We start from the raw sequence: 24,188 nt of genomic DNA, 5'->3' as shown, positions 1-24,188 counted from the left end.
ATTTCACCCCTCCCCCCCAAAGGCTCCTGGGTTTCACCCTCACTTCTTGAGGTCATAACAATCAGGTCTTGTTGTCTCTTTGGTAAAATAAAACACACACACACACGCATACACACACACGCACGCACACACATACACACACACACAAACATACAAAAGCAACACACTGCCCAATACGCTTCTGGCCCGCAACATCTGGCCCGAAAGTGTCCGTTCAGAAGGAAGCATTGGTGATGAGCTTTCTGCTCGTTGGAAGTTGGGTGGTCCTTGTGTGTTTTGTTCTCCTTCTGGTGTCCTTCCCCCCTCATACCGTTGTGGCTGGGCCATACCGAAACAAGAGAGGGGACATGTCTTTGATCCGGACGCAGAATCTCCCATTCGGCCAGGCCTTTTGGAGGGAGAGGGGCAGGAAATTGTTGGGGAGGCACTGTTCCACGTCATCCGATACGAACACTAACGCAAAGTGGCTCAACTGTTCTTCGCCGTAGCAGACCGCGTTGGCGTTTCCCAGGACTTTGCGCGAGACCTCGTTCGTCTCCTGGACTACCAACTTCACCACATCTTCTGCTGACATCTTGTTAGTGAGGGGCAGCTGTGCATAAAGAGAAAAGGGAAGTGAGAAAAAGAGGAAGAACATGCAAGAATGAGGGCGTCTTCCAAGAAGAGTGAGCAGGAGAAGAACAACAGAAATGATTAGGGGACCGGAGGCTCAAACGTATGAAAAACAGTTGCAGGAATTGGGTATGTCTAGTCCAGTGATGGCGGACTTGTTAGGCACCGAGTGTCCAAAGTGTGTGCGCCAGAGGTGGGTTTCAGCAGGTTCTGACCAGTTCTGGACAACCGGTAGCGGAAAGTTTGAGCAGTTCAGAGAACCGGTAGTAAAAATTCTGACTGGCCCCGCCCCCATCTATTCTCTGCCTCCCGAGTCCCAGCTGATTGGGAGGAAATGGAGATTTTACAGTATCCTTCCCCTGCCACGCCCACCGAGCCACGCCCACAGAACCGTTAGTAAAAATTTTGAAACCCACCACTGGTGTGCACACACCCAAACTGCAAGGCATGGGCGCGCACCTGTGCATGAGCGGCAAAGACCCGAAGACCAGCTGGCTGGCGGGAGACCCACGCATATGTGCGGTAGAGACCCGAAACAGAGCTGGGGCAATGGTGTACGTGCCCACAGAGAGGGCTCTGCTTGCCACCTCTTTCACGCATGCCATAGGTTCGCCACCACTGGTCTAGTCTAATGAAAAGAAGGACTGGGGGTGACATGATAGCAGTGTTCCAATATTTGAGGGGCTGCCAGAAAGAAGAGGGAGTCAACCTATTTTCCAAAGACAAGACAAGAAGCAACGGATGGAAACTAATAACAGAGAGAACCGATCTAGAACTAAGGAGGAATTTCCTGACAGTGAGAACAATGAATCAGTGGAACAACTTGCCTCCAGAAGGTGTGAATGCTCCAGTACTGAAGCTTTCTAAGAAGAGATAGGACAACCATTTGTCTGAAATGGTATAGGGTTTTCGGCTTGAGGGAAGGGGGTTGGACTAGAACCCCCAAGGTCCCTTCCAACTCTGTTATTTTGTTATCCCCTAGATCAGTGGTCACCAACTGGTGGTCCATGGACCACTGGTGGTCTGTGAGAAAATTTTGGTGGTCCGCAGAAGAATTATTTGTATTTTTAATATTGCACCAAATCAGAGGTCCTCAAACTACGGCGCCTGGGACGGATACGTGCCTGTGTTGCTGCAGAAAGTCTCCCTCTTTGGGGTCTTTTTGTGTGAGTCAGAAATTTCAACTTCGGGTCTGCTTCAGCCTCCCGGTGTGGGACTTTGGGTGAAGGCTGGAGGGAAGAGCCGCTGGTGGCAAAGAGCCAGAGGGCTTCGTTCCAGTGGGACTGCCTCATGGCCTGGAATTGGCTGACCATCTCAGCCCGCTGAGCCTCCAAGCACCGGTACCTGGCCTTGCACTCCCACAAGTCTTCCCTCTGCTTGGAAAGCTATGCTCGTAGTCCTCAGTGAGGTGCTTCCGCTGAGCCTCCTTCTCGGTCAGATCCAATTTGAACTGAGCCAGCTGTTTTGCTAACTCTTTCTCGTGGTGGCTGCTTAGCTCCAACAACTGCTTCCTGTTGGGGCCCTAAGGAGCCCAGGCGAGCAGGCGAGGAGTGGCTAGGACAGGAGGGGTGAGTAGAGGCCGGCGAGGCACCCCTCAATGTGAGTGACATCAAGTTGGCCACGCCCACCCAGGCACATGACCACCTAGCCACGCCCATCCAGCCAGTCATTAGACAGATCATATTAGTGGTCCACGGGATTTAAAATTATGAATTTGTGGTTCCTGAGGTCCAAAAAGTTGGGGACCCCTGCCCTAGATAATATATTTATCAAATTAGAACCTCATTTTTTTTTTTTTTAGTTTTGTACATTTTGCAAATTCTTGCAATGTGTATTCTTGGTTTCTCTCTCCAAGACATTTTGCAAAGCAGAAACTCTAGTACGTAGAACCACATCTAGATATATGCTCAGAATGTGTCATGAAACATTTGCTCCTTCTGGCATACCGACACTGGGGAGAAGACCCAAAACTAAAAAAGGGACAGGGCTGCCCAGACTTGGGAAAAGCCATTAGTGTTGTGGCCCATCAGCGGGCAGCGGAGCTGGCAGCATATTCAGACAGTGAGGAGGTTGGGGAGGAACATGGGCCAGTCCTGGAGTCTGGGGAAGGCTCTGTTGAGGGCTCTGCGTCGGAGGCAGAGAAGGGGCCAGGGCCGTCTGACAGTTATCAACTGCCTTCGGAGTCAGACATCAGTGAGGCAGATGAACAGCTGGAGCCTGTTCCCAGTGTGTGCATGCGCAGACGAAGGGAACAGCTAAAGAACAAGGGTCGACTTGGGAGTAAAGCCACAGGTGGAAGGGCCCCTCCCAGAAGGAATAAGAGAGGAGCGAAAGGGGAGTGGAGTTTGCAGGAGACAATTAGTTCGCCTAATTGGTTCATGACTCTCCGAGACTCCTGGCCAAATTTTAAAGATATCGGCCTGGCAGCTCTCCAAGCCAGATAAGGTCTCTGACTATAAATTCTCCCTTGAAAGACTTTGCTGGATGTGAATGAGAGGAATTCACTGTTTGTTTAATAAAAGGGGTTTTGTCGGGACCAGGATTCTGCTTCGTGCTTTTTGGGGGAAGCCTAAGTCAGGACATAAGCATCCCTTCCTTCTCAACATTACAACATGATGCTGATCAGGCGAAACCAGGAATTTAAAGGTACCTTGACGATGGTTTCTTTGGAGAGCCCCGTTTCGTATTGAGCGCATACACGTACGATGAAGGAACCTGGCAACCTGCCCCAGTTTGCTACATGTCCCGTCTCAGAGGTCTCCTGGAAGGTCTGAGTCCACTCTACCGAACGTGTCCGAAACACAGGCCCCGAGCTCTCCGCGTGCCAATCATGGCTGGAACTGAAAGCGGATCTCGTTCCAGATGGCACAGAGCTGCAGTGGCCAGCAGTCCTGCTCTCGGTTGGAGAGCTGTCCACCGAACCAGGACAAGACTTCCTGGCCCCGTGACAGAAAGGCTTGGGGAAATCCAGACTGCTGGTCCGGACACAGTAAGCCTGCCTTTTCTCCGTGATGCGCAGCAGCTCAATTTGTCGGCTGGGAAGCACGAAGTCGCTGTCGTATTGCTCTGAGAGAGGCTGAGGCTCCTTAGGAGGCATGGGGGCCATCTTGAGCTCGTGGCTCTGGAGGACGTCAGGGGCGCTGTCCCTCAAGGGGCGGGGAGTTCTTCTCCTGCAGCATTCAAGTCCCGAAGAAGAGTAGACGAGGTCAAGTTCCCGAGGGCTCTGAGCGCTGTTAGAGTCATAATCGCTGTCGGTAGCTAAGAACACTTCTGAGGACCCCTCCTCATCTGAGATCCCATGTGAATCTGCAAGAAGAAGATACAAAGGTCACTTCGGCCTCCATCTCTACTATTTTCAGGTATCTCTCAAGCAGGGGTGGGCTGCTGGAGGTTCGCAAGGGTTCGGGAGAACCTTTAGCTAAGATTCTGTGCAGTTTGGAGAACCCCCAAATCCCACTCCTGGCTGGGCCCACCCCGCCCCTCCCATCTCAAGAGTCCCCACGCGGCCCATTTTGGATGCAGAGAAGTGCAGGGCGTGCACGGAGGCTCAGGGAGGGTGAAAAACGGGCCTACCAGAAAACGGGCCCGGTTCCAGAGGGCCTCCGGAGGCCTCCAGAGGGCCTCCGGGAGCCTGGGGAGGCCATTTTCACCCTCCCGGAGGCTCAAAAAAAGCCTCCGGAGCCCAGGGAGGGCAAAAACGCCCCCCCCATGGTGCAGGAGGTCGACTAGGCCACACCCACCATGGCCACGCCCACCCAGCAACCAGGCAGAGAACCCCTTGCTAAAATTTTTGAAGCCCACCACTGCTCCCAAGTACAGGCAGTCCACGACTTCCGTTTAGTGACTGTCCGAAGCTACAACAAGCACTGGAAAAAATGACTTATGATCGTGTTTCACATGTCCGTTGCAGCAACCGCATGGTCACGTGATCAGAATTTGGACGCTTGGCAACTGACTCATATTTATGATGGTTGCAGTGAATCCCGTTTTGTGACCTTCTTACAAGCAAAATTAAGGGCAAAATTGGGGCAAAACTCACTTAACAACGGTCTCGCTTAGGAACAGAAATTTTGGACACAATAATTTTTCATTTGGTTCGTTCAAATTTGTAATTTTTGTTTGATGGATGGATGGATGATGGATAGATAGATAGATAGATAGACAGACAGATAGATAGAAATAGATAGGCAGGCAGGCAGGCAGGCAGGCAGGCAGGCAGGCAGACAGACAGATATAGATGAACGAGATGAATGGATGGATAGCAATAGCACATAGACTTATATACTGCTTCATACTGCTTTACAGCCCTCTCTAAGCAGTTTACAGAGTCAGCCTCTTGTCCCCAACAATCTGGGTCCTCATTTCACCAACCTCGGAAGGATGAAAGGCTGAGTCAACCTTGAGCCTGGTGAGATTTGAACTGCCAAATTTATCAGAGTTTCTTGCAAAAATCAAATCCAGAAACACACAGGTAAACCGATTCAGCTGGATTCATTAACTTCTTCACATACATAATAACACATGAAGTAATATATACAATACCAAGAGTGGTTCTTCAATTTCAGATCAGTTCAGAGAGGCAGACTAGACGAGTTCAGACTTGTCTGCAGCTTCACAGCTCAGAGCTTAATTGCTTAGTTTCAGTTTCCTTTTTGCACACACACAGAGCGGAGCCACGCCCAGCCTCCAGAACTGTTTCAGCTCCCATTGGCTGATCTCTTGCCATGCCTATTCATTGGCTGACCTTGTTACCATGTCTTCCTGGTCATGAATATTCTGACAAAATTGCAGTCAGCTGGCAGTCAGCAGAAGTAGCCTGCAGTACTGCACTCTAACCACTGTGCTACCGTGGCTCATAGATAGATAGATAGATAGATAGATAGATAGATAGATAGATAGATAGATAGATAGGTAGATAGGTAGATAGGTAGATAGGTAGATAGATAGATAGTAGATAGATAGATAGATAGATAGATAGATAGATAGGTAGGTAGATAGATAGATAGAGATAGATAGATAGATAGATAGATAGATAGATAGATAGATAGATAGATAGAAATATAGACAGATGGAAAGATAGATAGATAGATACAGTAGATAGAAAGATACTGTAGATAGATAGATAGTAGATAGATAGATAGATAGATAGATAGATAGATAGATAGATAGATAGATAGATAGATACTGTAGATAGATAGATAGATAGATAGATAGATAGATAGATAGAGAGAGAGAGAGAGAGACAGACAGACAGACAGACAGACAGACAGACAGACAGACAGACATTTTTCCTAGTTTTTTCTGGAGAGTTTCAATAGCCAATTTTAAGGCAGAAGACACTTACCAGAAGAGGGATCCAACTTGTAAAAACATAATAAGCACTCACCAGAGTTGAGTTTACGGCTCATTTCAGGAGATGGGGTTGGCGACGGAAGGAAGTCTAAGTGAGAAGAGGTGGATTGAGTTTTCTCGTTTTGTGCTGTGCTCGATTCTTTGACGAACCACACAAGTGGGAGGGCACAAGATGGTTGCTTGTATCGGGCGTGTTGCAAGGCGTCCATCATCCAACGCATTTCTCGCCAAATCTCTTCCATTTGCTGTCCAAGAAAAGGGACCCAAAGGATCAGACATGAATTTCAGAGGTCTGCAAGAACACGCAACTAACCATACCTTGCCTGTCATAGGTTTCTGGTAGAAACCATAAGGATGTCAAAAGGCACCATGAGCCAACAGCCAAAGCAAAAGTTGCAATGGGTCAGGCACTCTATAAAGGAAACCATGGTTTAGAGTATTGTTTACTGCTTGATGTTAATCTCTGCTTATCTGGTTGTTGACTGCTTGCTGGTCAGGGTGTTCTGGTCCCATTCCCCACTTCCTTCCAGCACTGATGATGTTACCTAATTTGGTAATGAAACATCCGCAAGAAAACCACCAAGCTCGGAGAGCACCAAAGACCCCCACAGTTCAACTCTGAACTGTAAATATTCTCTTCTATTGGGATCGTGGTCTTTTAGTTTTTCGATTGTCTTTTTTGAATGGTATGTAGATGTTCTTTATCTCTATGTGCCTGTTGATGGTCGATTTCTCTGAGTGCCAGGGAGTTCCGGGAACTCTCTAGCGTTTTTGGACTTAGCTTGCTCTAGATGCTCACTATCTCCTAACTGAAACCATGTATCTATGCGTTGTGCAATTAAGGAGTTTTCATTACGTCTTTTGACTGCTCGTTGGTATTCATGGATGCACGAGTAAACATGGAAGCAGAGAGTAGCCCCACTCCCTTCTAGCCATGATGAAGTTACCTATGAAATGAATTTTTTTTTGTCTTTTAATGATTCCGTAATCCCTTACATCGGGGTGGAGTTGGGACAACTGAATGGAGCAGAGTGTTTACTGGCCGGATGCCCTTCCTGTCACCAATGCAGAGTTTGCAGCAGATAATTACTCAGTGTGCCCAGAGAGAGAAATATCTGCGCTACCTAGGATTGAACAGGCTCCTGATTGTGAGGGGAGAACCCCACCTCTAGGCTACTGCACCACTCTTCCCTGCTTCACCATACCTGTATATAATCCTGAACTTGCTGATGCCGCTGCTTGGCAGTCGTTAGTTCAGAGTCCGAAAAGGCCTCCCGCAGGCTCTGTTGAGAGAGGAGCGATTCCAGCTCCAGAAATGCAGATGCTTGGCAATACTGCCTAATGAACTCGTGGTCATAAGTGAAGAAATGAACTACAAAAGAAAGAGAAGGAAGGACATTGGATGTCATGAAAAGAAAGAAAAAAAAGCATCCAAGAAGCAGAAACTGATTCTTGCACGGGTTCAAACAAAAAGAGTCCTCTATAGCAGTGGTAGGTTGCCCCTGGTTCAGTCCGGTTCTATAGAACCGGTAGTAAAACCGGTGGGCGGCTCCTTGCTCTATAGTAATAGCAATAGAGCTTAGACTTATATACCGCTTCACAGTGCTTTACAGCCTTCTCTAAGCGGTTTACAGAGCCAGCCTTATTGTCCCCAATAATCTGGGTCCTCATTTTACCCACCTTGGAAGGATGGAGGGCTGAGTCAACTTGAGCCAGTCAGGATTGAACTGCTGGCAATCGGCAGAGTTAGCCTGCAATACTGCACTCTAACCACTGCGCCACCTCGGCTATGATTTTTGATTTCTACTTGAAGTGGCGTTTGATGATAGGAGAAGTATTTATTGGTGACCTCAAAACTTCAGCATCTACAGCTTTGTATGTTAGTTACTCATTCTTTCCAGATCATTTTTTCCCCCTTGATTCAATAAACTATGCCTCTTCGTACAAATCATGAAGGGCATGTTTCAAAGAGGAAAAAAATCAATCTGAGACAATTGTAAAAAATTTGATGTAGTGTACTAATCTGAGCTTTGCACCTTAACTCGAGATGGCGTGGGAAAATGCCTTCTTATCTAAAGAAGAGCGGAAGCACAGTGATCTGAAGTAGGAAAAAAACAGCAGAGAATAACTTGATCCAATTTTGCCTTCAAGAAAGAGGATAAGAGGGTGAGTTATGATGAGTTGGCCATGATGAGCTGTCTTGCGGTGAGAAGGTTGCAGTGAGATGGCCGCAGCAAAATCACCATGGTAAATTGGCCACAATGAGATGGCTGTGGCAAGTTGGCCATAGCAAATTGTCCCGTTCCAAGGAACAAGGAATGAAGCTCTCTGTGCAGTGTTCTTCTCACCTAACTCGAAGATCTGAAGAGGAAGGGTGAGGAAGCCAGACCGAGGAGTGTAAGGGTTATTCTGGCCAGGAGCAGTGCACACATCATCTGAAGGGGGAAGAAGTAGAAGGAAGGAGACTTGTGGTCCAAAATCCAGAACTTCCTGACTGTACAGGCGGAAATCTTTGGCCTGCAGAATTTAAACACAGAAAATGTTTTATTAGTGTGAAGTCTGACACTGTTATTGACTTTCTCCAAGCTCCTAGCTGAAGTATGGAGTCTACAAAGAGAAGGGACTTCTCATTGCAGCATTTTATTGCACTCATACTCTCCCTCTTCTTTGAACAATAATACTGTCCTCACCACCATTCTATGATGCTAAAATATTGGCCCAAAGTTATTCCATAACATATGGTCAAGTGAGGACCTGAATCTGAATCTCCTGAGTCCATGTTTGATCTTGTTAATCAACGGTGGCGAAGGAAAGAGGATCCATAAAGATCTTTTTACATTTTTTTTTTTAAAAACTAGCTTGTAAAATGAAGACTTGTAAAACGAATCAGGTGGCTTTACTCCATTTAATTCTCATCCGTTCAGCAGCTGCCAAAATCATCATTGTCCGCTCTTTTGGGCGGCTTATATCGAGATGATTTATAATGACCAGAATGTCTTAGAAAGATGTTTTGAACTTTCCCCTTGTCACACAGTCTTCTCATTAGATTCTGATGAATAATATAGTATGATATTAATATGAATAATAATAGAAATAATGTAGAATACAAATGCATTTTACTTGAGGTAGGAAGCAAAGGAATTTGAGCACTGACCTACGAGCAGAAGCTAATACACTAGTGGCCAAAATTCTGGAAACCTTTTGGGAAAAGTGTATTTTTGAGGTTTGATGGCTACTAACACCACTTTTTTTTTTTTTTTGGAGTTTCAAGACAATCCTATTCCAATGCTGGAATGGCCTGGGAATAGCCCAGATCTTAACCCAATTGAAAATCTAGGGAGCCGACTCAAGAAATGTGTTAGTCAGAAGCAACCCAGCAATAAAACCCAGTTAATGGAAGCCATCCTTCAATCTTGGTTTCACATGATAACAGCTGCAGAACTCAAAGACTTGGCTCACTCCATGGGAAGACGTTGTAAGGCCATTAATTCATGCTAAAGGTTACCCAACTAAGGATTCACTGACATGGTGATCATTTTTGTATATCTCGTTTTTTCTACGTGTTTCACTTTTCTTCTTTATACTGTACCTGCTATTCTAATAGCAAATCCTTCCTAAAAGTTATTGCATTACATTCTTGATTAAATTATCTTTCCATTGATATATAATGTTATGGTACTACTCCCCCCCCCAAAAAAAAGTGGTGTTACTAGTTAGTTTTAGAAAATACACTTTTCCCAAAAGGTTTCCACAATTTTGGCCACTACTGTATTTTGATGGCCATTTCCAAACCTTATTCAAATTCCTTTGAATTAGTGGGACTGAAGAAGACCCAGATATGATGACAATTTAGGGCCGTTTAATATTGTTTAACAATCAAATCAAATCCCACTCCTCAATGATAGGTTTTGTGGATTTTGAGCCTGACAAATAGACAAAGGATATAGATATGGATTAGTTAATATTTGTAAAGCTGATTTGCTTTAGAAAGTGAGGCTTTATCACCCTTCAGGCTACAGATGTGAGTCTCAGAAGGAGCTGTCCAATGCTCCAGCCACCCTCCCCATCGATGGAATGTTTCGAATAAGTGGCTCTAAAGTTTTTGGTTGAATTGAATACTACTAAGATCTGGAGAGGGGCTGAGAGTGGATGAATTAATCATTTAACTTTCCCCAAAATTGAGAATGTGCCTTATTGGCATTTCCAATCGTGAGAGATATATAGATGCATACTTATTTATTTTGATTCACGTCCCTCATGTGAAGATCTCAAGGAGAGGGTCGCGAGTGGGTTGTTGTTCCCATGACAATTTGCATCCTTTTTATATGTGAGCTAAGGGGATGCAGTGACTCAGTGGCTAAGATGCTGAGCTTATCAATCAGACGGTCAGCAGTTCAGCGGTTCGAATCCCTAGTGCTGCGTAACGGGGTGAGCTCCCGTTACTTGTCCCGTCTTCTGCCAACGTAGCAGTTTGGCAGAACTGGGCATGGCTAGTCTAGTGAAGAGAAGGATCAGGGGAGACATGAGGCAGTCTTCCAATATTTGAGGGGCTACCACAGAGAGGAGGGGGTCAAGCTGTTTTTCAAAGCACCTGAAGGCCAGACAAGGAATAATGGATGGAAACAGAACAAGGAGAGATTCAAGCTGGAAATAAAGGAGGAACTTTCTGACAGTGAGAACAATCAACCAATGGAACAGAAGTTGCCTTTGGAATTTGTGAGAGCTTCATCACTTTTCAAGAAAAGATTGGACTGCCATTTGTCAATCAGAAAGTCGGCAGTTCAGCGGTTCGAATCCCTAGCGCCGCGTAACGGGGTGAGCTCCCGTTACTTGTCCCGGCTTTTGCCAACCTAGCAGTTCGAAAGCAAGTAAAAAATGCAAGTAGAAAAATAGGGACCATCTTTGGTGGGAAGGTAACAGCGTTCCGTGCGCCTTCGGCGTTGAGTCATGCCGGCCACATGACCACGGAGACGTCTTCGGACAGCGCTGGCTCTTCGGCTTTGAAACGGAGATGAGCACCGCCCCCTAGAGCCAGAAACAACTAGCACATATTTGCGAGGGAACCTTTACCTTTACTTATATGTGAGTTAATTGGTTTATTGTTAAATGCACCCAAATCAGGCCATTTATATCAACAAGATTGACTTGCGGAAGAATGGGACCACCGGGGCTTTGAAAAGAATCTGCATCCCAATGGCAAAGATGTCCATTTGGGCTCAACCTTGCCCTCCTGGCTGCGCCTTCAGAAGAACCTTTGCATGAACTTCATTGTTGTGGACTGTCAGAATCCACAACAGTTCAGACATGCTATAAAATCCCAAGTTCGCTCTTTCTTTCTTTCTTTCTCCCGCCCATCCCCATCACGTGGTTCCCACCTAGGATCTACCTCGTGAAGTGGGATGTTGACCAGCTGCATCAGGTCTCGGATGGCCCCTTGGAGCTCCTGAAGAAAAAGCTGCTGAGAAGTTTCCAGTTCTTGCTCGGAGGGAATGGCCTCTTCCATGCTAGCCAGGTTCTGCAGCCATTCCCATTCCTCTCTTGAAAGTGGGAGAACGGATAAATGCAGAGAAGAAATCAGCGAAGTAAATACCCCGTATCCACCATAGACAATTTGATACAAACTCTGGGCTTTCTTCAGGGGTGGGCTTCAAAACTTTTAGCGAGAGGTTCTCTGCCCGGTTGCTGGGTGGGCATGACCATGGTGGGTGTGGCCTAGTCAGCTTCCTGCACCATACTGGGGTGAGTGTGTGTGTGTTTGCCCTCCCCGGGCTCCGGAGGCTTTTCTTGAGCCTCTGGGAGGGTGAAAACAGCCTCCCCAGGCTCTGTAGGCCCTATGGAGGCTAGAAACAGGCCCATTTCCAGCCTTCCAGAACTTCCAGCAGGCCCGTTTTTCACCCTCTCCAAGCCTCCATGCGCGCCCTGCACTTACCTGCATCTAAAATGGGCCGCATGGGGACTCCTGGGAGGGGCGGGGTGGGCAGTGCCAGCCAGGAGTGGGATTTGGGGGTTCTCTGAACTGCACAGAATCTTAGCTAGAGGTTCTCCCGAACCCCTGTGAATACCCAGCAGCCCACTCCTGGCTTCCTTGTGTTGGTATTTTCATGCTTCATGCAGACTAACCTTTTGATGAACTAGTCCAATTGATATTCTGAGCCACGGTGGTGCAGGCTACTTCTGCTGACTGCCGGCTGCCTGCAACTTGGCAGTTCATATCTCACCAGGCTCAAGATTGACTCAGCCCTTCCATCCTTCCGAGGTCGGTAAAATGAGGACCCAGAATGTTGGGGGCCAGAGGCTGACTCTGTAAACTGCTTAGAGACGGCTGGAAAGCACCGTGAAGCGGTATGTAAGTCTAAGTGCTATTGCTATTCCATTAATTGTATACAGGTAATCCTTGACTTGTAACCAGTCACTTAAATGCTTAAGTTCCAGATTCAAAGTTCTGACAGTTGCCCCCAATGTAGGAGATGAGCAGGTTAAACTGGAAGGTGGGGTTAAGCGTGTCATCAGTTTGGAGTCATTACATTGCCACAAGAGATCCAAGTCCAGCCCCCTATGAATTCCACTGACCTTTATCTAGTGCCAATTTAGATTTAACCATTAGTTGACCAGATTCTTGGGTATAGCAATAGCACGTAGACTTATATGCCACTTCACAGTGCTTTATAGCCCTCTCTAAGTGGTTTGCAAAGTCAGCCTATTGCCCCCAACATTCTGGGTCCTCATTTTACCGACCTCGGAAGGATGGAAGGCTGAGTCAACCTTGAGCCTGGTGAGATATGAACTGCCAAATTGCAGGCAGCCGGCAGTCAGCAGAAGTAGCCTGCAGTACTGCACTCTAACCAATGTGCCACCATGACTCTTAGCAATAATGCTTTGGAATTCAATGAAGGCTCCTGGTTCTTTGCATCGGACACCCGTGGTCACATAACCAAATTTTAGGCTCTCGGCAACTGGACTGCATTTAGGGTTGCTTGCAGCACTCTGATTTCATCTGACTGTGTTTTGCAGTGGTTGTGTGGAAACCTGGCGGTTATATTTCCAGTGTTTGGTAAAACCACTCCCATAGCAAATCACTGGTTTTTGGTTTACGACTGCTGCGTTCGCTTAACAACCACTTCCAAAACTGTTATAAAATCAAGTTAGTCACATAAACAAGCTGTTTTAATGACAGTCATGAGTTACCATCGTGATGGCCGGGTTCCCTCACGGTCATAAACCAAGGACTATCTATATTTCGCATTGTATACTACAATTCACAACCTGGCTATATCTGGTTTTAACTCCTTTCCAGTCAAATCTGCAGGCAAACCATTAGCCCAGTTTCTCTAACTTTGCCTTAGGCCTCTCTCCTCCGTTTGCAAATTTTTAATCAGGAGATGAAACCTGCAAAAGAATCTCAGCTCACCCTGATTTGGCTACGGATGTAGAACTGCAATTTGCAAGAGTGGCCAGCAAAGATCAGTTCCCATTCGAATATCCTACCTAGATACGTTGGAATTGCTCCGAATTTTCACATGGCACAAGATGTTCGGTAATTGTTCAGGCACCAACACTCGGATCTGGTCAACTGCACTGCAGAGCTTCAGGTAACCCAGGTAAAGTCCAGGGGAAAGGGCTTGGCTGCTGTTCTGGTGGTAAGCTAGCTTCTCCTGAAAACGAAATATTAAGAAATGGCCATTGAGAGGGTAGCCTGTTCTCCCCCGTTAAGTCCTGCAGAAAAAAAAATAATCTATGGAATCCAAGAAACAGGAAAAACATAACTATCAGGCAATAGGTTAGAAACCAGGTGATGGTGAGTTCTAGTCCCGTGTTAGGCAAGAAAGCCTGCTGGGTGACTTTGGGCCAATCACCAGGAGACAGTGAGTTCTAGTCCCGCCTTAGGTATGAAAGCTTGTGGGTGACTTTGGGCCAATCACCAGGAGATGGTGAGTTCTAGTCCCGCCTTAGGCATGAAAGCCAGCTGGATGACTTTGAGTTAATCACCAGGAGACGGTGAGTTCTAGTCCCGCTTTAGGCATGAAAACTTGTGGGTGACTTTGGGCCAATCACCAGGAGACAGTGAGTTCTAGTCCCGCCTTAGGTATGAAAGCTTGTGGGTGACTTTGGGCCAATCACCAGGAGATGGTGAGTTCTAGTCCCGCCTTAGGCATGAAAGCCAGCTGGATGACTTTGAGTTAATCACCAGGAGACGGTGAGTTCTAGTCCCGCTTTAGGCATGAAAACTTGTGGGTGACTTTGGGCCAATCACCAGGAGACAGTGAGTTTTAGTCCCGCCTTAGGTATGAAAGCTTGTGGGTGACTTTGGGCCAATCACCAGGAGATGGTGAGTTCTAGTCCCGCCTTAGGCATGAAAGCTTGTGGGTGACTTTGGGTCAAACACCAGGAGACGGTGAGTTCTAGTCCCGCCTTAGGCATGAAAGACAGTGTTGTCGTGGGGAAAATAGGAGGAAGGAGGAATTATAGGCATGCTGGTCACCTTGAGTTATTTATAAAAAATAATAAAAGTTGAACAAGAACTATCTAAATAAGTAAGAAAACAGCCCAAGGTTAAAAGATAGGGAGTTAAATAAGAAGCAGATCAAACTGCAGCTGAATAGCTTAACCTGGATTCGCCTAACAACTATGTGGTTTGAATTATAGGTTCAGCTCAGTAGTGGGTTGCTACCGGTTCTATCCGGATTGGCGAACCGGTAGCGGTGGCGGCGAGAGGCTCTGCCCATCCGCGCTGGACGCTTCTGCACATGCGTGTGCGAGCGCGGGAGCAAACCGGTAGCGACGGGTTTTGCAACCTACTACTGGTTCAACTGAATCAGTTTTGTCCACCGTTTCCGGGTTCCAACCCGCATCTAGCTTTAAGATGGATGGAATTCAACTCCTAGAATTCCCCAGCTTTTGCTGCCTGTGGAATTCTGGGTTGTGAAGTCCACCCATCTTAAAAGCTGCCAAGGTTGAGAAAATGCCACATTAAAAGTGATTTTTTTCCTCCATAACTGAAAGAGAACTTGTTCTGACCTAGGCTTCCTTGGAAAACATGAAGCAGAGTCTTAATTCCAGCCAAATCTCTTTTATTTAAACGACTGTGAATTACGGTCATTCACAGTCAACAAGGCTTTGGCAAACAGTCTTTCAGAGGAATGTTGATCAACACCCACTGTATCTCACTTGGAACGCTGCCAGAGAACCAATTTCCAAGCGCAGGGCAAGGCCAAACTTGGCACAGAGTCTATTAGAGTCACGAACAGAACTTTCCAATCTTGAATCGACCAAATGAACTAATTGCTTCCTGCAAAAGCCCACGTCCCGTTCACCCCTCTTTTATGTCCTATGGGAGGGGACAATCATCTCCAAGGTGTGGCCTTACTCCCGAGTCGACCCTGCTTTCTTAATTGTTCTTGTCTCCTGGCAGCTCTGCACATGCGCACACTGGGAACGGGCTCCAGCTGTTCCTCTGCCTCACTGCTGTCTATCTCCCTCTCTGCCTCCAATGCAGAGCCCTCGTCGGAGCTTTTCCCAGCCCCCAGGACTGGCCCAAGTTCCTCCCCAACCTTCTCATTGTCTGACTCTGCTGCCAGCTCCACTGGCAGGCCACAACAGAACTTTGTCTTCTCTGCCAAGAAGGCACAATGAGTTACCTGCATGGTCATAAGAAGGACATCCAGAGCCGTAGGTTCTTCGGGGGAAGAGATTGACTTGCGACTGGTCTGCAGTTTGGAGAGAGGGACCCAGCGAACGCTCTCAAAGGTTTGGCTGGTCTTCACTTCTTTTAGGGTGACCACCAAAATGTTCCCTTGCTTGTCTTTGATGGGTTCAAAAAACACCTGACCCAGGTCTTGGATTCCTAGCAGACCCTACATAGCAAACGAGAGAGGAAACAGAACCTCAGATGGTGTATCTACTACAGGTATGCAGGCATACAATGCAGTTGGGCATGCAATTATCTAGGTCAGGTGTCTGCAACCTGAGGCTCCAGAGCCACATGTGGCTCTTTCGTTCCCCCTGCTGTGGCTCCCTGTCCGCTGAACCCACCACTGGCTGGCCCGCCCCTTGCCCTCCCCACCCAGTCACTCCTCGCCTGGCCTAAGAAGGTACGGGCGATTACCTAAAGTAACACCAGGAGGCACAAAATCTGGATAAGTGTGGCTGGGGGTGGTGGTCATGTGACTGGGTGGGAGTGAGTGATGTCGAGTTGGCCACATCCACCCAGGTTTTGTGGCTCCTGGTGATTTCTTTTCTGTGGGAAACGGGTCCAAATGGCTCTTTGATTGTTTAAGGTTGCAGACCCCTGATCTACGTGGATGATCCTCTTTTCCTTGGTAAAGAAATAACACAATTCTTCACTATTTATAGGTAGCCCTCGATTTAGAACCACTCATTTAGTGACTGTTCGAAGTTACAGGTGATCTGCTGCAGTTTGGCAGTTCAAATCTCACCAGGCTCAAGGTTGACTCAGCCTTCCATCCTTCCGAGGTGGGTAAAATGAGGACCCAGATTGTTGGGGCAAGAGGCTGACTGTGTAAACCGCTAAGAGAGGGCTGTAAAAGCACTGTGAAGCAATATGTAAGTCTAAGTGCTATAGCTATTAGGAGCCCTGGTGGCACAGTAGTTAGAATGCAATATTGCAGGCTAACTCTTCCCACTATCAGTAGTTCAATCCTGATCGGCTCAAAGTTGACTCAGCCTTCCATCCTTCCGAGGTCAATAAAATGAGGACCCAGATGGTTGGGGGCAATATGCTTACTCTGTAAACTGCTTAGAGAGGGTTGTAAAAAGCACTATGAAGCAGTATATCTAAGTGTTATTGCTATTGCTATGTATTTTGTTTTTTCTTTATGTACACTGAGAGCATATGCACCAAATTCCTTGTGTGTCCAATCACACTTGGCCAATAAAGAATTCTATTCTATTCTATTCTATTCTATTCTATTCTATTCTATTCTATTCTATTCTATTCTATTCTATTCTATTCTATTCTATTCTATTCTATTCTCATTCCTTTTCCATATTCTATTGTATTCTATTGTATTTTATTCCATTCCATTCCATTCCATTCCATTCCATTCCATTCCATTCCATTCCATTCCATTCCATTTTCTATTCTATGCTATGCTATGGTATGCTATACTATACTAATCATCGCCTTGCTTAACAATGGAAATTCTGATCCCAATTATGCTCATCAGTCAAGGACAACCTGTATGAACAGGTGTGTCCTAAAACCTTTGGAACGGCTGTATCGGAAAGATGCCGTTTCTACCTGCATTTGTGAGATGGCCAGCAGCATCTTGAAGCGTGTTTGGAGAACGCAGGAACAGGAAGACTGGGAGACGGTGACGCACTGTCGCAGCCATAAGATTTCATCCCACATGCACGACACCTGCAGCAAACACAGCAAAGGCAGTTGCACAAATCAGGCTAAGATTCTCGGGCTCTGCTCCCAAGTTTGATGTCTCTCACGAAGCGACATCAACTCTTTCAAAAAAGAAAAAAAAAATCCCCTGTCTCATTTTTTTCTGCAAAGAAGATGCTTTAAAAATTTTTTTTAAAAAGCCGTATCAATAGGAAGATTTAAAAGAGGCTATTTTGGCAGGTGGGACACTTCACTCTACCTCTTCAGATGAAGAGGATGCACTTCCACCACTAAACACTTAACAGAATGACACAATGACAGAGTTGGAAGGGACCTTAGAGGTCTTATAGTCCAACTGCCTACTCGGGCAGGAAACCCTATGCCAGTGATGGCGAACCTTTTCGCCACCGAGTGCCCAAACCAGAATGTACATGCACGTGTGTGCATGTGCGCGCACCGGAAACCTGAAGACCAGCTGACTGGTGCTCATATGCGTGCCAGCCAGCTGGTTTTCAGATTTCCAGCAAGTGCATGCACGCAATTTATTATTTATTTATTTATTTATTTATTTATTTATTATTCAAATTTCTATACCGCCCTTCTCCTTTCGGACTCAGGGCGGTGAACAGCCAAAATAAAAACATCTATACATAACATTACAGTTAAAAATAGAGTTAAAATAATTTATAAATTTGGCCCGTAATTTAAAACTTGTCAATTTAAAATCAATATTAAAATTTTAAAACTAACCCTAAAATCGAGACAGACCGGCTAACTGAAAAAAATAAGTTTTTAGGGCCCGACGAAAAGTCCGGAGGTCGGAGATCACTCGTATCTCTGGGGGTAGATTGTTCCATAGGGTAGGTGCCACCACAGAGAAGGCTCTCCTCCTGGGGGTCGCCAGCCGGCACTGTCTGGCCGACGGCACCCTGAGGAGGCCCTCTCTGTGGGAGCGAACCGGCCGGTGGGAGGCTATTGGTGGCAGAAGGCGGTCCCGTAAGTACCCTGGCCCTAAGCCATGGAGCGCTTTAAAGGTGATCACCAACACCTTGAAGCGCACCCGGAAGTCCACCGGAAGCCAATGCAGCTCGCGCAGGAGAGGAGTCACATGGGAGCGCCCCGTCGCTCCCATAATCCCCCGCGCTGGTCTTTGCATGCACCGGAAATCTGAACACCAGCTGGCCAGCGCACACATGCCTGTTTTTTGGCTGTTTATGGCTGTTTTTTGGGCTGTTTTCTGGCGCTTTGGCGCCCACGAAGACCAGCCGGCAGGTGTGCGTGCCCACAGAGATGCGCGCCAGAAACCAGAAGAGCAGCTGGCGCTCTTCCCACAGAAAGGGCTCTGCGTTCCACCTCTGACATGCATGCCATAGGTTCGCCATCACAGCCCTGTACCATTTTAGGCAAATGGTTGTCCAATCTCTTCTTAAAAACCTCCCATGTTGGAGAACACACAACTTCTAGAAGCAAGTTGTTCCACGGATTAATGGTTCCTAACTATCAGATAATTTCTCCTTACTTCTAGGTTGCTTCTCTCCTTGATTAGTTTCCATCCATTGCTTCTTGTCCTGCCCTCAGGTGCTTTGGAGAATAGCTTGACTCCCTCTTCTTTGGGGCAGCCCCTGAGATATTGGAAGACTGCTATCATGTCTCCCCTGGTCCTTCTTTTTATTAAACTAGACATACCCAGTTCCTGCAACCATTCTTCATATGTTTTAGCCTCTGGTCCCCTAATCCTCTTGGTTGCTCTTCTCTGCAAGTCTTCCCAGAGTCTCCACATCTTTTTTTTTACATTGTGGCAACCAGAACTGGATGCAGGATTCCAAGTGTGGTCTTACCAAGGCATTATAAAGTGCCATTAACACTAGTTGTGATCTTGATTCTATCCCTCAAGAACAGCAAATTAAAACCTCCTAAAAACAGTCATTATATCAAGCAGGGCATCATATCAAGTCAACAGCCTTAATTAACGTATGGAGCTACTTTAGGTGAACAGTGCCTAAGGCCAGGGTGGGTGGGGAAAAAAGATACTTCACGTCTCCAGATGTTAATTGAAGCAGGAAAATCTGGTTCCAAATACAGATCAGTCTAATGACAGAGTCTTCCGCTTGGGAAGCTGTGCCGTAAAGCATTTAGTGATCTAGTGGCATGCAGCTCTAAAATTGTTAACGTTAAAAAGGGGTTACCTTGGTGAACCAAAGGAAATCCTGCATAAGCAAGCAGGAATAGGTGTCATCGATCTCCACCACAGGGACCTGGTCTTCAGGGGTCACCAGAATATTGTCATCCTTGTAGAATATGGAGGCGAGATAGAGACCCCTGGGAAGAGAGAAAATATTGGGTCGGGGGTTTTTTGGTCACAAATTTTTATCAAAATAGACAATATAGAAAAATGAAAATAGTAGGAAAGCAGGGGAGGAGAAGGAAGAAGGAGGAGGAGGAGGAGGAGGAGGAGGAGGAGGAGGAGGAGGAGGAGGAGGAGAAGGAGGAGGAGGAGGAGGAGAAGGAGGAAGAGGAAGAAGAGGAGGAGGAGGAAGAAAAAGAAGAGGAGGAGGAGAAGGAGGAAGAGGAAGAAGAGGAGGAGGAGGAGGAAGAAGAAGGAGGAGGAGGAGGAGGAGGAAGAAGAGGAGGAGAGGGAGGAGGAGGAGGAGGAAGAGGAGGATGAGAAGAAGAAGAAGATCCTGCCTCCTATTTTGCAAGGAAGAGGAGGAAGAGGAAGAGGAGGAAGAGAAGAAGGAGAAGAAGGAGAAGGAGAAGAAGGTAAAAGTGAAAATGTCTATGGAGGTTCTCAGTCATCCAGGTCATGGTTGTACAAAGGTGCTTTTTCTGTTCTTTCAAGAAGTAACTGGACTTCCTTTGTTTTTCCTTGAAGATGTTTTGCTTCTCATCCAAGAAGCTTCTTCAGTTCTGACTGAATGGTGGAGAATAGAAAGACTTATATTCCTTTCTATCTGGTTAATGACCAGTGGACTGTAAGGAATATAAATCCTTTCCCTTGCCACCATTCAGTCAGAGATGAAGAAGCTTCTTGGATGAGAAGCTAAAGGTCTTCAAGGAAGAGCAAAGGAGTTGCCTTTTGGGAAAAAAACCTCCTTTTGGGAAAAAGAAAAAGACTCCCGACTCTTTTTAATGCAGTAGAATAAGGTCATGATATACAACCTCAACTTTTTACTTTTGCTTAATAATACGTACAAGTCATTTCTAGAACAACAAACCTATCTAATCCGCTAAACCCAAACCCAGAGTTTTCATTTTTTCCACCACCTCGAGCATAAAGTCCAGAAATGGTTTCCAAGCAGAAACAAAATTAATTCCACTCTTTTCTTTAATCAAAGCAGTCGATTTGGTTATCTCTGCTAACTTCATCAACTTTGGGACCTATTATGGGAATCAAAAGATCCTTCCGGAAGAGGGAAAACATTTATGAAGGATTCTCTCACCATGGATGATGGAGAGAGACCTACTCCCAACCTTTCCCCTTCTTCTTGGAGTGTCTGGGAAATACTTGTTCTGATCTAGGCTTCACCAAATCACGAAACAGACTCGTCCCGAAAAAAAAAACCCTTTTTATTTGGCTAATGTGAATTCCTAGCATTCACATCCAGCAAAGTCCCGGCAGTCTTTCAAAGGTGAACTGCAACCACAGGCCTTATCAGTCTTTGGATAGTTGCCAGGCCGATATCTTCCAAACGCAACGCTGTACAATGAAATACTTGGCAAGGCGTCTCTGTGAGGCACCAACTCAGATGAGCAAATCTTCACACTAATAAACAAACTAACTGGAGTGGGGAGGAAATGGACATTTTACAGTATCCTTTCCCTGGAGTGGGGTGGAAATGGAGATTTTACAGTATCCTTCCCCTGGAATGGGGAGGAAATGGGAATTTTGCAGTATCCTTTCCCTGGAGTGGGGTGGAAATAGAGATTTTACAGTATCCTTCCCCTGGAGTGGGGAGGGAATGGAGATTTTACAGTATCCTTTCCCTGGAGTGGGGTGGAAATGGAGATTTTACAGTATCCTTCCCCTGGAATGGGGAGGAAATGGGAATTTTGCAGTATCCTTTCCCTGGAGTGGGGTGGAAATAGAGATTTTACAGTATCCTTCCCCTGGAGTGGGGTGGGAATGGAGATTTTAACAGTATCCTTCCCCTGCCACGCCCACCAAGCCACGCCCACCAAGCCATGCCACATCCACCAAGCCACACCCACAGAACCAGTAGTAAAAAAAATTGAAACCCACCACTGGCTCAATTGTGATCGTAAGTGAAGGATTAGCTGTATAGGGTTTTTGTGTGTGTGTGTGGGGGGGGGGCATCTGAGGAGATAGGGTGCACTGCTCTCAAAGAATTTTTAATATAATTCCAATATTGTTCTGGTGCTCCTGTACAAGCTTACAATCACCAAATTTTCTTTTTTAAAAAAAAACAACCTTTGATGTTGAGCTGATGCTGATGCTAGCGGGCCACAACAATACTAAAGCAAAAGACTCAGTAGAAAGTTTAATGGGCATGGGAGCAGATACAAAATTCTATGTTCTGGGGAGCCCCCACTCCCCAAATCTTCTTACCTTTTCAGTGTCTTTAAAAATTTGCTACTAGGATGGAAGAGGTACTTTAGACTTTTGGAGACGGAGTGTTTTCTACTCTGGGGCTGATTCTTACATGGCTCTGAAAATCAAAGGAGTAGAAATGATTAAATATCCAAATTCTATTGTTATTTCTTTTCTTTTTTTCCCCCCTTTCCTTCTTAATTCTAGCTACATTCAATGCACAAGGCCCAAAGGAACCTGGAGAGGCTTAAACCGAATCAGCGAAAGGCACGAAAGACATAAATGATGTAATTTCAAGTGATCCCAATAAAAATCTTTTAGTGCAGCGATGGCAAACTTTTGGGTTTGGCTTGGTCTGTCAAAAATTTGGAAAATACTCAGGGGTGAAATCCAGCAGGTTCTGACAGGTTCTGGAGAACCGGTAGCGGAAATTTTGAGTAGTTCGGAGAACCCACAAATACCACCTCTGGCTGGTCCCAGAGTGGGGTGGGAATGGGGATTTTGTAATATCCTTCCCCCAGGAGTGGGGTGGGAATGGGGATTTTGTAATATCCTTCCCCCAGGAGTGTGGTGGGAATGGGGATTTTGCAATATCCTTCCCCCAGGAATGGGGGGGAGAATGGGGATTTTGCAATATCCTTCCCCCAGGATGGGATGGGAATGGGGATTTTGCAATAAAAGGGAGCCTGGATAGCTCTGCAGACTAAAGCACTGTAATTTAACACCAGCTGTCTGCAATTAAAGTAAGTTCGAATCTTGCCAGGCTCAAGGTTGACTCAGCCTTCCATCCTTTCAAAGGTAGGTAAATTGAGGACCCAGTTTGTGGGGGCAATAAGCTGACTTTGTATAAAATATACAAAAGTATGAAGGCTATTGCTTAACGCACTGTAAGCCGCCCTGAGTCTCCGGAGAAGAGCGGCATATAAATCAAATTAAAAAAAAAAAATCCTTCCCCCAGGAATGGGGAGAGAATGGGGATTTTGCAAAATCCTTCCCCTTCCACGCCCACCAAGCCACGCCCACCGAGCCACACCACGTCCACCAAGACACACCCACAGAACCAGTAGTTAAAAAAGTTGGATGTCACCACTGAAAATAAAGTTGGTTCTGCTGGCTTGTCAGCCCCAACCCTTCAAACAGAAAAGGAACAATTTTTCACATATTCATGTGTTTGAAAAAAATATATATATATAGTCCCATGTGTGTAAAGTCTGGTTATCTTCACATGAAGATACAGTACTGTGGAAACCTTTTGGGAAAAGTGTATTTTCTAAAACTAGCTAATAACACCACTTTTTTATTTTTTTTTGGAGTAGTACCAGTGGTGGGTTGCCTCCGGTTCGGACCGGTTCTATAGAACCGGTAGTAAAACCAGCGGGAGGCTCCGCCCACCGACCTGGACGTCATCAGAAAGCTTCTGCACATGCGCAGAAGAGCGCTTGTGTGTGCGAGCAAAGCAAGCACCTGCACGCAGCCCCGCTGCGAACCAGTAGTAAAGGTAAGTAGAACCCACCAACCCTGAGTAGTACCATAAAATTATATATCAATGGAAAGATAATTGAATCAAGAATGTCATGCAATAACTTTTAGGAAGGATTTGCTATTAGAATAGCAGTTACGGTATAAAGAAGAAAAGTGAAACATGTGGAAAAAACAAGATATACAAAAATGATCCCCATGTACGTGAATACGTAGTTGGGTAACCTTTAGCATGAATTACGGCCTTACAACGTCTTCCCATGGAGTGAACCAAGTCTTTGAGTTCTGCAGCTGTTCTAATGTGAAACCAAGATTGAAGGATGGCTTCTATTAACTGGGTTTTATTGCTGGGTTGCTTCTGACTAACATGTTTCTTTAGTCGGCTCCATAGATTTTCAATTGGGTGAAGGTCTGGGCTATTCCCAGGCCATTCCAGCAATGGAATAGGATTATCTTGATACTTCCCCTCCCCAAAAAAGTGGTGTTATTAGCCATCAAACCTCAAAAATGCACTTTTCTCAAAAGGTTTCCACAATTTTGGCCACTAGTGTATTAAGAGAAATTGGAGAAACTGAATATGCAGAGCCTGGAGGACCGAAGGAAAAGAAGGGGGCATGATTGAAACTTTTAAATATATTAAGGGTGTGAATAAGGTTTTAGAAGGCAGTATTTTTATTATTAAGCAAAAATAAAAAAAATACGGGGGCACAAGTTCAAACTGACAGGAGGGAAGTTCAAAAGTGATTTTAGAAATCCATCATCTCACATAAATTAAAAAGTTAAATTAATTTTTTTAAAAAACAAAATCCTCATAGGGCAGAGTCGATGGACCATGAGGTCTTTTTC

General features: G+C 45.9%; 1 protein-coding gene across 1 annotated transcript in view; it reads right to left on the bottom strand.

Moving 5' to 3' along the window:
• Positions 1-304: 304 nt before the first annotated feature.
• Positions 305-24,188, bottom strand: part of LOC139325357 (ankyrin repeat and fibronectin type-III domain-containing protein 1-like) — a 298,146-nt gene continuing 274,262 nt past the window's right edge. The window contains exons 12-22 of the mRNA XM_070955195.1: positions 21,882-21,981; positions 19,501-19,633; positions 17,222-17,341; positions 15,600-15,815; positions 13,450-13,616; positions 11,351-11,501; positions 8,313-8,481; positions 7,170-7,336; positions 5,999-6,209; positions 3,263-3,918; positions 305-592 (exon numbers count right to left, since the gene is read on the bottom strand). Coding sequence (XP_070811296.1) covers positions 305-592; positions 3,263-3,918; positions 5,999-6,209; positions 7,170-7,336; positions 8,313-8,481; positions 11,351-11,501; positions 13,450-13,616; positions 15,600-15,815; positions 17,222-17,341; positions 19,501-19,633; positions 21,882-21,981 — 2,378 coding nt within the window. The remainder of the gene's footprint in view (positions 593-3,262; positions 3,919-5,998; positions 6,210-7,169; positions 7,337-8,312; positions 8,482-11,350; positions 11,502-13,449; positions 13,617-15,599; positions 15,816-17,221; positions 17,342-19,500; positions 19,634-21,881; positions 21,982-24,188) is intronic.

This window comes from Pituophis catenifer, unplaced genomic scaffold, assembly GCF_029215685.1.
Source record: "Pituophis catenifer annectens isolate HBS135680 unplaced genomic scaffold, rPitCat1.0.hap2 SCAF_16, whole genome shotgun sequence".
NCBI lineage: Eukaryota > Metazoa > Chordata > Lepidosauria > Squamata > Colubridae > Pituophis > Pituophis catenifer.
This window is presented reverse-complemented; position numbering and strand designations above follow the sequence as displayed.